The 14,613-nt window shown below is 40.2% G+C and overlaps 1 protein-coding gene across 1 annotated transcript in view; it reads right to left on the reverse strand.

Moving 5' to 3' along the window:
* The window catches only part of PHACTR3 (phosphatase and actin regulator 3), a gene marked incomplete at both ends in the record, with an annotated part of 102,311 nt that extends 88,330 nt beyond the window's left edge, over positions 1 to 13,981 (reverse strand). Inside the window, one exon of the mRNA XM_084271499.1 lies at positions 13,873 to 13,981. Coding sequence (XP_084127625.1) covers positions 13,873 to 13,981 — 109 coding nt within the window. The remainder of the gene's footprint in view (positions 1 to 13,872) is intronic.
* Positions 13,982 to 14,613: the final 632 nt, after the last annotated feature.

The raw sequence follows: 14,613 nt of genomic DNA on the forward strand, positions 1-14,613 counted from the left end.
GACTGTTCCACTGCTAAATCCTTTAGAATCTAAGTTTTGTTCTCTCTTATGATGGCCACATGGCTTCATCTTTGGTTCTGCATTCTAAATTATTTTAGAGAAACAGCTCTTGCAGTAGTACTTCATCGGCTGAAATTCAGTCCTAAATTTAGCTGAAGCTTGAGCAGCCTCTTATATGTGGATATTAGAGGCAAAGCTGGTGCTCTAAGTTGGCCTCTCCTAAGCTCACTCAGAGCTAGCTGGAGGATGTGACTGCGGGCTTGATGGATTTATAGTGACATGAGCCATGAAGAAAGGAAATGTGGGAAATCCAGACTACCCTTTGGGTTGTGTTTTCACCTAACATATTGAGAGGAAAACACACCAGAATATAAACAGGTGACAGCTCCCATCCCCTCCTTACCTCTCCTTTTCCCATCTCCCCCCCAACCCCACAAATAAAAGCTGCAATTATTATTTTTTCAACAATGGTAAAATCTGAAAAATTAATTAAACCTGATGGCTACTCTCCCTTATCCTGGAGCTTGACCATAGCTGCAGTGCAGAAAAATCTAGCTACATACTTAGAAAATTCATATTCAGGCAAAAACATCAACAACAAAAAAACCCCAAAACTAAACCCCTTCCTCTCCCATCAGGACATGGGCCACAAGTAGACTGTAATTACCAGAATTGTTGCTGAGGAGAGACCATACAGAATGTGATTATGCTATTAGGACAGAGTAATCAGAATAGCTTGCTTATTAGAGAAAACCATATACTTGTCCTATGCCGGTATTTTCACTTATATAAACTAGCCTTCTTTAGAGATACTACGATTAAACAGTGATTATGCATATCAAACCAATTTTCAATGGATGTGGTTTGCATGATAGCACAAGACCTGAGAGAGAATCATAGTTTAGTGTCCAGGCATTTAAATTGTGCACATAGTTTTGCAGTGACTCACTGGTTTAGATGGGCAACAGTGAACCTTCGTTATGCCCGAACAAATGGATGGACAGTGGTATCAAACACAGGCATGAAATGCCCATTAAAATCATATAGTCAGAACCGTTACATTTCGGACAAAACTCTAAAAATAATAAAATTACTCCTCAAATATCATTGTTACTGGAATCTGATATTGGAGCCACTTCGAATTTGCCAATTTTCAGATAAACGGGTAAGTAAATAAATACACAAATACTTGTAATCCCAAAGTTGCTGACAGTTTATGAAAACGGTACTATGTAGATCTTTGGGAAAAATTGCTGTAAATAACCATCTGTCATGAGAAATAATCCTAAATAACAAGGTTGTCACCTCAAGTAGACTTAGATGGCAGTGGAATAGATGAAGCCTTCTTCACATCTCAGAAGGCAGAGTGTGTTACGGGCAGAACAACAATGAAATAAAGCAGCTACTTAAAACCACTCCAGACATACTATTTTGGAACAGTTGCTTTGAAGTCATATGTTCTGAAAGCTATCCAGATGACAAGATGAGAGCAGGAGCACTGGGTCAGTCAGGCTTGTTACAATGGAAAAATGCCTACAAAGGAATCTCAGTGCTGTTTCTGAAGAATACAAAATATCCAAGTTATCAGTGATTTTGTTTTGTGCACAGATGGGAAATGAGGGAACAAAAAAATTATTCTGAGAAGGTATAATAAAAAAATTCACAGTAACAGTCACGATTTTAAAGTTTGGAGCATGACTTAGATATTTAATGAAGTGATATGACTCCAGCATTTTAGTGGCCCCTTGGAAGATGGGATTACTGATTTGTGGGATCAAGTGACAATATGATCCGAGTTGGAAGCTGTAAACCAGGAAACACAGTACTACCATTAGCAACACGTACGTGACAAATTTTGCAGATTTCAGCACAGAGTATTTGTTGTTCACAGGGGAATCTTCTAGTACCAGGTTTTGACACCATCTTTAGCTGTAAGATCTGAGCATGCTTGAACTATGGCCCTCTAGCACTTGCCTGTGCTCTGAGCTTATCACAGCTCTGACTCTATAGAGAGAAAAGCTCATGGAGCAGTTACCCAACATTTTTGTGGCTCAATACCAACACCTGTAGAGCTGAAACACGTTCCTTGGAAAAAGTCTTTGAGAGTTGTATAATGGAAGAGCTGGATTCATACAGTAAAACAGCTTCCAAAAAGTTGCCAACCACAGCAATGTGAAGAAAAAAAGCAGCCACTTAGTACAGCTAGATAGACCTTGCCTAGTAGCTGTTCTTTCAACAACTTATATTTGCAATTACATATCTATTCACCATCATTGCAGGTGCAAGCTGAGCAACAGCATGTGTATAAATGTGTGTGGGTGTGCAAATGCTTCATTATGGTGATTTGTTAGCACACTGAGTGAAGCTTTGTGTCCAATGAATGTGTAAATTAGGTGCTTAGCTTACTTGAGTGAAAAACAGTTCACTTTGCCTCCACAGCCCATCCCTCTAAATTGACATAGGAAAAGAAAGTAGTTAGATAGTTCCATTGCCTGGCAAAGTAGCAGCATCTATCTAAAAACTAATCCTGCTTTCTTGTGCTGTCCTCGGGTTTCCAACAATGAAGAGAAGTGAATCTAGAGGAATTAGTCGTGTTGAATGATATCTTAATCATACGCATGATATGCTCTTCTGTAGCATTAGAATAAGAGGTGGCACATCTTGTGTTGTCATTTCTGGGGTGGAAAACTGGGACTGTTAGCTAGCTTTAAATCATTTCTGGCATTAACGAGATTCTGACCAGAGGCACTCTTTCATGTTCAGGATATGCACTGCATTATTTTCTATTATATCACAATACGTTGCAAAGGAACAGCTAAGTTACCAAGACTAATCCTTTAAGTCTTTCTTTCTTTACAACGTCAGACAAAATAAGACTATGCCATATTTCTGTAATCTCTTTTGTATTATGAGAATATTATGATCTATAACAACAACAAAATCCTTAAAGTGCATGCATTCCCGTTGGCTCTGATATGCTTAGACTTGTCTCTTTCTGTCAGAAAAGATATTTCTAAGTCTCTCTGATTTCATTTTAACAGACACTATCAGGCTATAAATCAGATTATTAACATAAAGCAGGGTGGAAAAAAAGTTTTGTGGTGTTTAAAAATTAGTATTTCTGAAAAGACATCATGTAATACCTGAGGTTCTCCTCTTTTTTTCAAGAAGCTACTTAAAATGAAAGTCAGTTTTAAAGACCTAGGGTATACAGTTCCACTTTTTTTTTCAAATTGCATACATATATTTAGATTATTGTGCTCAAGAGGAGTTTTTGTTCCCAGAAAACTTTGCATCAGGCATCAAGATCTAAAAAAGATTTCTACAATGCTGTGATGGCAAATTGCTGGGGAGTTTCTTGGGGGAGAGTGGGGGGGGGGAATCTGAATTAAAAACTAATTAATTAAACCCGTAAGAAGTTGCCTTTGAGGTCTGTCCTTTTGGAGAGAATGAAAACATCATGCGATACATAGGTATTCAATCTGTAGGATGTACTCTGCTGCTATTTTCGTGATGTCTAAGCTGCTAAGAGCATATTCAATAACTTACATCTTTTAAACACACTTCATTAGAGCTCATGATCTCAAAATGGATCAGATCTTGGCAATGTGATTTTTGTTTGGGTTGGGGAGGTAGAGGGGTATTGTTTGGGGGTGGTTGTTGTTTTTAATAGGTTACTGTGAAATAAGTGTAAAATGCTTAACAGACAAAGAAATAGAGAAATAGATAAATATTAAATTGCAGGATGAGAAGTAGAAAGAATTTTCTGTAGGTGCAGGACACAAGAGAGTTCATTATATAAAACATCATCTCCCAAATAAGATATATGAATAATGCCCCAGGTCATAGTGCAGGTTTTTTTGAAGAGGTTGGTAGAACTAGCGACCTTTGATGTGTTGGAATAAAGCCTAAACACATCCTGGAAGTAGTGTCTTGAGAGCAAGAGTGAGAAAAATATAAATGGAACAGCAAGTTACTGAACAGAGTTTCTTCTATTTTTTACTCCCAGGCTCTTCTTTCAGAAACAAGGGTTATTTAATCACTGTTCATCTCATGTCGCCCACAAGAACTTTGGAGCTTACTGGCAACTTTCAGCAAAGGATACAGTTCATGAAAAGACATGAGTGACCTTACCGAGTATTACCTGTAGGAAAAGCCTCAGTATAAGCTCAGTTTTGCTTGCACACCAAAGCATCCACACAGGAGAAGTACTGTCTGTTCCCTAATGGAATAGTCTTCAGTCAGACTGACAATTCAATAGACAATAGAGGATTGAATCTTACATCATAAGTCATAAATGAGATTTTCAACAGTTTAAGACCAAATCGAGGACCAAAAATACTGAAACTATAAGAAGGCTTTGTTGGCTTCTCTGTTGTTGCAGTAGTGACACCCATTCTATTTCCAGAATAGTAATTCAGAAGGTGGTCATCTGGAGCAGGGGGCTCTTGCATTTGCTAAGGCAGAATAAAAGTGCTAGCTAACAGAATGAGATCAGACTAGTTGGAGAAAAGTGAAAAAACTGTAGAGCAAAGAGATTGAAAAGTAAAAAAAAAATTAAATAAAAAATTGCACCAAGCTCTACTTTTCCACAAGAGAATAAGAGAATGTAGGAAAGCACCAGCTCAGTGAGATAGGGGTGCCAGTTTTCCAGATCAGCCTGTAATGCCTTCAAAGGTGCTTTCTTAGACTAAAGAAGATGCAGGATACATGATATACAAGATAAATGACTACAGGTTAGGGCCCCTTCTTAAAATATTTTCATTCATGCACAGTAGTCCAGATTTTGGAAGGATGCTTCTTTCTCCTTTCACTTGTTAAAATTATCTCTTTTACCTGGTTTCCTTTCAGTTTATTCTTTTGGTTGAATTACAGCAGAAAATGTACACCATAAATTTAAGAAGTCTATTTGCTATCTGTCTTGACAGCTGTTGTTCACATGCCCTATGTTTGCCTTAAGAAAATACGCATCTGATCATGTCATCTGTTTAGTTGACCACTACTGCAAGGGTTCAAGTAAGGTAGCCTCAGGCAATGGCTGATATTTGCTCCTATAACAGATCTAGCAGAGTCATGGGTTTAGAGAAGATGAAATTTTTTTGTGTGACGCCTTTCAATTCTGAATTAGTATCAGGAGTTTACAGTAGAATAGTATGTTCTTCAAGATCTCTGTTATGTTCCTAAATGTAGAGGATTCTTAGATGACATTAAGTTCACTTATGTTCCTCAATTGCAAGGAAGAATTGTTACAGGTGGCTACGTTCTCTAGAATCAAGTATCTCATATCTGAAATCTGAAGTGATATACATAGTTTATCTCAGTTCTGATTTTCCCATTAATTTTGTTGTGTTAAACAATAAACAAGGCATCTAAAACTCATGGTGAACAAGTGGAGAACTTGTATGATTGAAAGACTAGGTTCCATATTCTTTTTTCTAGAGCTTTCTCTACATGGTATTCTAACATGAGTACTTACTCTCTGCTTTTGGGAATTGTAACATAGAGCAAAGTCAAATGAGTAACTGTTATGGATGTAAACATTTTAGCTCAAGTTAAGCTGAACTGCTGTATCTTAAAATGGAATGCTTCTCTCCTTGAAAACTCTGCAGTCCCTAAAAGCTGCTACCCAGTCTGCATAGCTGCTACAACAAAACAATAAAAGAAACAGGGCAGCACAGTCATACATTGTAAGCAACCCCCAAAAAAGGGCTGAGGATTTAGGTAGCTGGAGAGAAGGCAAGCACACAGAACTGAATTCATGAATTTCTGAAACAAGCTCAAAAATTCTGATTTCCAAGGCCTGCCAGGGAAAGTCTCTACAACTTTTCACCTCTTTTCTGTAGCAGTTCATTAAATTCTGCCTTGCTCTGAGCCATCATTAGAGGTGACTGGCACACTGCAGAGTGTGTTTTTCACTTGTACCATCATTTTCTCTGCTGCTTAAACAACGTGGGATGGTCACGACTTAAGATTCTCAGTCCAGCTCTGCCACGCTCACTCAAAATGAGGAAACAGGTCATTACAATGCTTACAGTAATTCAGTGATCCCTCAAGTGGATGTTCAGCAGCAGCCGTTACATAGCTGACCATAGTGTGTGCTGGCTGAGAAGAAATCTTTCTTTGAACTGTTCTCTTTCTCTGTTCCCTCACCACAGTTCTGGAGTCTGGCTGAAATAGCATTGAGACACTGAGTATTTTGCGGGAAGCTTTCCAGGCTTCAGTCCTAAACATGCTATTATCTTCCCCAACTCTATCATAGACAACTGAAAGCATTTTAACTCTGGAGGCTAAGGTGTTCTGGCTTAGACAGGGACTTCCTGCAAAGAAGTATCATTCTGTTGTGTAATTCTTCAGTAGAATAACTAGCTAACCTTTCCATTGAGAATGTTTGCTCTGTCTCAATATCCCACACAGATTCACATAATTTGTATTGAAAGAATTAAAAAGTACTTGCAGGAGCCAAGAAACTCTATTGGAGACTGATTTCTACTAATGTTTTGTCTGAGTTCCCCCAAGCAGGAAGGGCTGGTTCTAGAAGCTGAGCAAACTTGCCCAAAGCATTAACACTTGTGCATGTTATTTGAAGTCAGACACAGAAGATTGACCCTGAACACTGAATTTCGTGTTCATTCAGCCACCCTTTTCTTGGCTTCCAGTCTGTCTCAAGCTTCAAGGCTAGGCTAGTATACTCTCCCCAGATAGCATCTTCTACTGCCCATGTCAAGAACGCTGTCCTAGACTGGACTGACCACAGCGCTGACCTAGTAGAGCATTTCTTATGTTCCTGTAAGGATAAACCAACCAAGTCTTGGTGCAGGCTGCTCAGAGGTCAGATAGAGACTTCTGTTAGCAAATGAATGAGATGTGACAGACATTCACAATAGATCAATATGGACAGGGCGTAGGGAAGACTGCATGGCCCGAGGGATGTTGCAGCCCGCAGAAAAGGTTGAAGACTCCACTGGTTTGATGTAATACAGTGACCTATGTCCAGTTGCTGGTTATCCAGCAACAGAACAATTTGAGGATGTTAAAATAGTAATAAAACAGAATAAGAAAGATAACACGAGCCCTCTCTTCATTATGTGTACCAGTCATGAAGGGCTTTATGCACAAGGTTATGTCTTTCATTCTAATCACAGGTCTGCATGCACGAACCACATGTGATTACAGGATATTACTGTACCATAGAGAGCAAAATAAGATACTCTTTGATTAAGATCCTCTTACTGAAATATTTATGCAGACTCAAGCATAAAGCTATTGACCTGCATCAAGTAGTTATGCGATGTGCTCTCTAGGGCATTTATAAATTGGGTATACATTAGACCATAAGTCAACTTGAATTTCAAACAAAAGCATGGGATTTAATGGGCACAAAGAATCCACTGTATTAGCATACAAACTCTAGCTACATTGAGAAGCAAAGTGAAGGTATCGTATTTAGTTTTACTTAATCTATGGTATTTATAGATCTGACTTGCTTCGAGAAGCCAGGATAATTAATCCTACATATTAAATTTTAAAAATACAAAGCCACAAATTTGGTTTTAAAATGCCACAATGTTATAAATAAATAAACGGTGTAGCCCTTTCATTACCACACTAATTGGTTACTCTTGAAACAGGTTCCAAAACTAAAGATTGTGAAAGATTAATAGTTACTTGACTATTCACTAAAATAAACAGTTACGTTTCCAGATAAACATGACTCCAAGCATTATGTATGTATTTTCAAAGTGCAGTGCAAACATTAATTGACTGAATAATCTTAAACCATCTTCATTCACAGCATAAGTGTGAGGTTTTTTGTTTTATGATTAGACAGACATAGGAGTTTATCTTATTTACACAGAGAAGCAACTAATTGTGTGCACAAATGTGTCAACAAATTAAGTCTGAGTACTTGTACTTAATGTATGCAATTGAATTTGGAGTTAACTTTTGTTTTAAAATAAAGCCTGTAACATTAAAGAGACAAAGACAAGACAGGGTTTCTGTACTCCATAGACTATCTGATGGACCCAACTACTACTGTTCTTTTCAAGTGCCCATTTAAATTCTGTCCCTACTGAAACTGGTGTTTCGATGAAGCTGGATGGGAAAGTGTAGACAAATACTTATTTTCTGATTTTTTTTTCAAGTTCCCAACTACCTATATTTCATATCAAAACAGGTCACTAGAAGGTAAATTAATTGCAAAGAGGAAGGAGAAGTACTAAAAATCCTTGTCCAACTTTCATCAAAGTCCATGGTTTTCCTATTAGGTGAAACAATATTCAGTACAAAGACTGAATCTCTGAAGACTTTTAACAAACAAAATTCTTTTCCTTGATCTCCAAGTGGGAGAACAGACTTGCCTGTGATTTTAAATAAACTGTCCCAGCGTAACATTATGCAAAGTGCAGAGTTTCAATCTGTTCCACCCCCCCCTCCCCCCTTAATTCACTAAATTTCCAAGATGTATAATAATGGAGAAAACAGTTTCAGCAAGTAATGTGAAACGCTGGGAGCTGTAGATCAAGGAGGGCTGCTAGGGTAGGAGGAGATCCTCTACTGAGGGAAAAAGGTAGAAAAGTCTTCTCCAGTGAGAATGCTAAAAAGTTACGCTAATCCTACATCAGGAGGAGAGGGAAGACAGTGGACCACTGGCAAGGTCCAATGAAGAACTCAGCAGTGCCAATCCTGATAAACTATTCTTTATTGCATGGTGTCAGGGAGGAAAAGTAGCATCATAGAAAGCAAAAAGTGATGGCACCAATATGTACTTACACAAATGAAAATGAATTTTCCAAAAATTCAGATGGGGGTTGGCATTTTCACGCATTGTCATGGTTGTCTGTATCTCCTCAAGTAACACAGAGTTTTGACATGATCTGCTCTTCTTCCATTTGTGGCGACCTATCTCTTATGACTACAAATCAAATAAGACTGTCAATCTTTTCTATGTCCTGTGACTGCTGGAAGGATATAATGAGAGCAATATTTTGACTTCCTGCAACTGTCTCTCAAATAGATGGCGATATTGAAATCTGTTCTGCATTTCATATCCCTGTCCTCTTTAGACTCTCCTTTCTCTCTTGATCTTTACCTGGAAAGATGGAGGAGGGGAAAGAAAAAGGGAAAGGAAAAACTGATGATCACTGGAACTAATGAAATCCCTGTTTGCAATATGTTTTTGTTAAATGATTGCTCTCTTTTGCCATCTAAATCATCTTTCATCACCTCTGAATTTTTTAATTAGAACTTTAATAGTATTTTATAATTTTTAAACTTTTTTAACTGCCTTTAAAAATTCCCCTTGATGTTACAGCAGGATGTGATATTTTCAGCTCAGAGCCAACCCCAGATATACAATCAATTCAGTACTGAGCTTATATACAAAATCTGATACAAATGGATATTCCGGCCTCCTCCCAAACTCAGTGAGAACAATGGGACTTTGAACAGCTGTCTTAATGGCACCAGGGAAGGGTTCAGAACTCTTTGCTATGAGGATTTCCAAATAAAACTTGTGTTATTTGTGGTTTTTCTCCTGTGAATCTGGCTTTAAGTTGTGGTACAATAAGAAAAATGAAATTAACTTTCTTAACAACTGCATAGTCTAGAAACAGTTAAGCAAGGAATAGGTATTTTGATGTGTGTTTCTCAAATTAGGGACATATTCCTTTACAAGGCTTGCTCACTCACTGTGACAACATGGTTAAATAAAGACTGAAATATGAAGTTCAGTGTTCACAATTCCATAATTCTCATGAATGACAGAATCATAGGGTTTGGAAGGGAACTTGAGAGATCATCAGGCCCAATCCCCCTGCCAAAGCATGGTCCCTAGGACAGGTTGCACAGGTCGGTGTCCAGATGGGGCTGGAATATCTCCAGAGAAGGAGAATCCACACCCCCTGGGCAGCCTGTCCCAGGGCTCTGTGACCCTCACTGTGTAAAAGTTCTTCTGCATGTTGGTGTGGAACTTCCTGTGCTCCAACTTATAGCCATTGCCCCTTGTCCTGTCCCCACAGAGCACTGAAAAGGGGCTGGCCATTTATTTCCCCCTGCATCCCATACTTAAAATATTTATAAACATTAAGTGAAATATTGCCCAGTGGCCCTAAAATAGTTCACTTACATCACAGGCTGAAATGCATTATTTTGTCTTAAAGGAGAAAATAACTAATTCAATTAAATCAAGGAAACATTGGTTCCTTCTTATCTTTCTTATACTCTTTCCAATATTCTCCACACTACCAATTGGAGCTATATGCACCATTTAAATGCTGGATGAAATTATCTATTTGTCATTATTGCCTGCACAGATAACAAAAATCCATATTTTCCTCTCAGACCATGACTGTAATGTCTTAATTGATCCCTATGAGGAACTGCCATTTAATTAAAGTTGGGAGTGAAACATCTAAATCAGTGAATTCGTATCTCTGTTTTAGAATAAATAGCTATTAACTGCCTCTAGTCAAGTTTACTGGACACTTTGTTTATCTTATTTAATGCAGGAGCATTCAGTAAGATCAGAGTGGCATGTATTATTTTTTTAAGCTTTTTACATGTGTTAAAATTCATTGTAGTCTAAAGATTACATCTGTTCTAGTAAATCAAGGTTATAAAATAGCTTTTCACTTCTACAGTGAATGCTTTGTAAAGAAAAGCACACTAGATAAGAAGCTTTATTGTGAAGCCCTGATTGTTCAAGGCTTGGAGTAATTGCAGCTTCTGCTGGCATCAGTCAGGATTGCAAGCGTTCAGAATTTATCAAAAATCAACATCTAAGGCTACTTGAACCAGCCAGTTACTTACTTATTCCATGCTCTTGATGGAAGAGAAAATCCTCTTGAAAAACAAAGCAAAACCACAAACAAACAAAATTTAAAAAAAACACACAACACCAAAAACCAACGTTCAGCTTTGTTCTCACATGGGAAACTCCCTTTGACATTGTTTTCAAGCAATAGTTCATAAAGAAAAATTGCAAATGAAAGCGATAGGAAGTGAACTAACACTTGCTATCTGCAGCCTGTTCATCCTGAGTTCCTTCAATATGATGTTTACAATACTTAGTACCAGCTAAAAAGAGATGATATGGTCCAGCGATAAAAGATTTGGAACTTGTGTAAGACAGCCAGCAAGTCATGTAAACATGCTGTGTACAGTCAGTACTACTGTTAAGTAGGCATTTCATGGAAGGAAAAGGAAATGTTGCATCAGAGAATTTTCTTAGGTGAATTCATGAAAAGCAGCACGCTGCCACCTCTACATTCTCAGCTATGTCACTGGAATCTCCTGTATAAGGCTGGGCTAAAAAAACCCATGTTGTAATTGTATAGGGCAAGAAAAGGATTACAAATTGTGTCTTCAAACAAACCAACATGAAACATCTTTAGAATTTAGGCTCCATGTGTTACCACATTTTCTACCTCAATATACCTTCCTACAGTAGTCACAGCTAAATGAATTGGTGCAGAATAATCCTTGGCCAAATCATGCATTCAAGAAAAATGTTGCAAAACAGGAGGGCATCTCCTGTAGGAATAGTATCATTCAAGTGCCATATAAAGATAGGAATGTTTTTGTAGGGATCCTTCAGTTATATCAATATTTTCTTACTCATTTATATGTATAATTTAAACTCATTTCTTAAATGTTAATGAAAATTTAATTTGTTTTTAAATTAACAAAGAATCCTACATGTTTAAACTTACTTCTCTACACGGTTTGCTGCGAGCAGGGCTGGGATAAAACCAGACACTTGGTATCTGTCATCTAGCACTCTTTTGACTTTAGACTTTCTTTTGACTTAAGAGTCCATTGATGGTTATGTTGGCATTATAATGATAAAGACACAATTATTTTCCAGAATAATAATGTCATTTACATTTATGTCAACTAGCATACATAATTACTGCAATAGTATAAATTGTATTTCAGTTTTTTGAAATTGCTCATAGTAAGTGATTATTCACAACACTGTAGGGCAAAAATTATTTAAGTAATTTATGTTTATTTTATGATCATTTTAAAGTATAGAGATGTTCAATATTATTTGATACATTTAAAATGTGAAAAGCTTACCAAACATGCTAACACTACTACTAACTATTTATACCTACCTGGACAAAAAACATAGGTATTTATCACCTTTTGTTTCTCTCCACATATTGCATGCATAACACAATACCATAAAAGACATCTTTTCTTGCGTATTAGTATAGCTTCTGCCATGCAATGGGACACTGTCTTATCTGAAGAAGTCTGTATTAGGGGAAAAAAATGCTACTTAGTATTGATAGTTCTTTCTCCTTACAAAAACCATTATAACATTTCTATCTTTGTCTCCATGTCAGACATGTTGTGTACTTTCTTTGTGGTATATTTCACAAAGGTCAAAAGAATTGATAAGCAGAAAATAATACAGAGGAATTAAAACTGAGATCGCATGTGCTTTCTTTTCATTAAGTCACTGCTGCTTCCAGAAATCAAATGGCAGAAACATACATTCCTCTCTGACATGATTGCCCCTTTGGGAGTGAGTCGAGCAGTTCATGTTAGAAGAGTCCTTTGTTCCCTTCACTTACAGTATCGGAACAGTTGGGCATCAGAGATAAATCATCTACTGTTTGCCTTAATTTAATTTGTATTTCACTCCGAAGCAAGGTGCTCAGAATTGCTTGATAAGTCAAATCAATAGAAGAACTTAAATTAGTTACAGATATTAATGTCCTCATTGACTCAGACAGAAGCAGTATAGCAGGTGTATGAAAAAAAGCCTGGAATATTTTATTTACTCAGTAATCTGAAAAAGACCGGAACAAAAGTTCAATCCAAAATTGCGGTCAGGGACTGTCTCTTCCAGTCTGATGGTGCCTAACCCAAAACCCAAACCCGTTTCTGAGTTTATAATGCAGTGTAATGGGCAGTGTTGATCAACACCCCATTCATTGTCTAACGCTGTTTTGATTACTCCTTTTCTCATAAAGAAACCTTCCAGTTCTTGTATGACGGTTTACAGAGATAAACTGAGAGTAAACTGGCTCTTAGCCTTTGCTTCCAGCTTGTTGTTGTGCTTTCCTTGCAATCACATTACATCAAAGTGATGTACTTATTTCGTGTTTTTTCTTCCTAAAGAGGTCATCATTGCTTCGATTCTGACAATCTGGAATTACTGAGTCACCACCAACAGACATTTAGAATTATTCCTCAAAGTGAAGTTAAGGTGAAAACACCATTAGCCATTGTTAAAGGGAAAAAAAATCCAATCATAAGATTCTATTTATATCCCAGCGATTCAGCTGTGTCCCCCAGCACCTCCCTCCGTGCCTACACTTCATAAGAAGATTACGCTTCTCCCTATGAAGTGAAAATTACCTTCTTGTGGGGAGAAAGCATTTAATTATGACTCTGCTTCCCCTTGTCTCCATGGTGATGCCATGCAAACAGCCTGCTTTATTAGACCTTATTTACCCCGCCTCACGAAAGTAATAAATTAGCTCTTCGTGAGCCTCCGTTGCAGCGTTAACCGCTGCCACGCCGGAGCGCGGCGGCCAGGGGCGGGGAGCCCATCGCCTGCCCGCGGGCGGCCCCCGGGACCCTGCCGGCAGCCCAGCGCCAGCCGCGCCCCCCGACCGCTCGCTTCGCGGACGAACGCCGCGGTTGCAAAGCCGCGGGCAGAGCTCCGCTGTAATCCTATTTGGAGCTAAGCCGCTGCATCATTTCAGCATTTACTGCAGAAAATATGTTCCCAGTTCGTTGCCCGGCCGCGGCGGACAAGCATGCTACAAATTGGTGGATGATCCCGGCGCGCCCCTGCTCGTTCCCCTCCCTCCATCCCCAGCCGAGCGCTGCCGGGGAGAGCGGGGTCGTTACCTGGGTGCTCCCCGGCGCCGGGGCCCGCGGGGTCGGTGAGGATGCTGGGGTCACTCTGCGACCTGCCTCGCGGGAGAAAGCAGCCGGTCCCTTCTTCCGATGCAGCCATGAGGTGGAGGGCGGGAAGCTCAGAGGCGGGGGGAGGAGGAGGCGCTCATGAAGCTGGAGGCGGCCGGGGGACAATGGGGACGGGGGTGCGGCAGCGGCGGGGCGTCAGCCGGGCAGGACCAGCCGCGGCAGCATCTTCCCCGGCGCCGTCGGCAGGCTGCGGCGGGGCGCTCCGCCGGCACCGGGCACTCAGGGGGCAGCTCCTGGCGCCTCAGGGCGGTGGGCCATGCTGCCTGACGGGGTGGGGAAGAGCCGGGATGCGGGCCACCGGCCCGGCCCCCCGTCGCCCCTTCCCGGGACGCCCCCTCCCGGGACGCCCCCCCGAGCGTTGCTCCCGGAGTCGCCTCAAGCCGCCGCGCTGCTGAGCGCATCCGTTGGAAAACATTGGGATTCTCCCATGGTGCCCCGCGAGCGGCCGTGTGACGTCACGGCGGGGGGGGCGGGCGCCGCACCTGCACTGCACAAAGACGGGGGCCGCCGCAGGTGCGCGCGGCTTTGGGGTTCCGCCCCGGCCCGGAGCACGTGACGGGGGGCGTGGGGAGGGGCTGCCCCGCCCTCGGGGTGAGCGCCGCGTTTCCCCGCCGTCCTGATCCCCGTCTCATCCCTCGGGGCTCTTCGCCCAGAGCAGGGGCG

This window comes from Gallinula chloropus (genome assembly GCF_964237585.1).
Source record: "Gallinula chloropus genome assembly, chromosome: 16".
Taxonomy (NCBI): Eukaryota; Metazoa; Chordata; class Aves; order Gruiformes; family Rallidae; genus Gallinula; species Gallinula chloropus.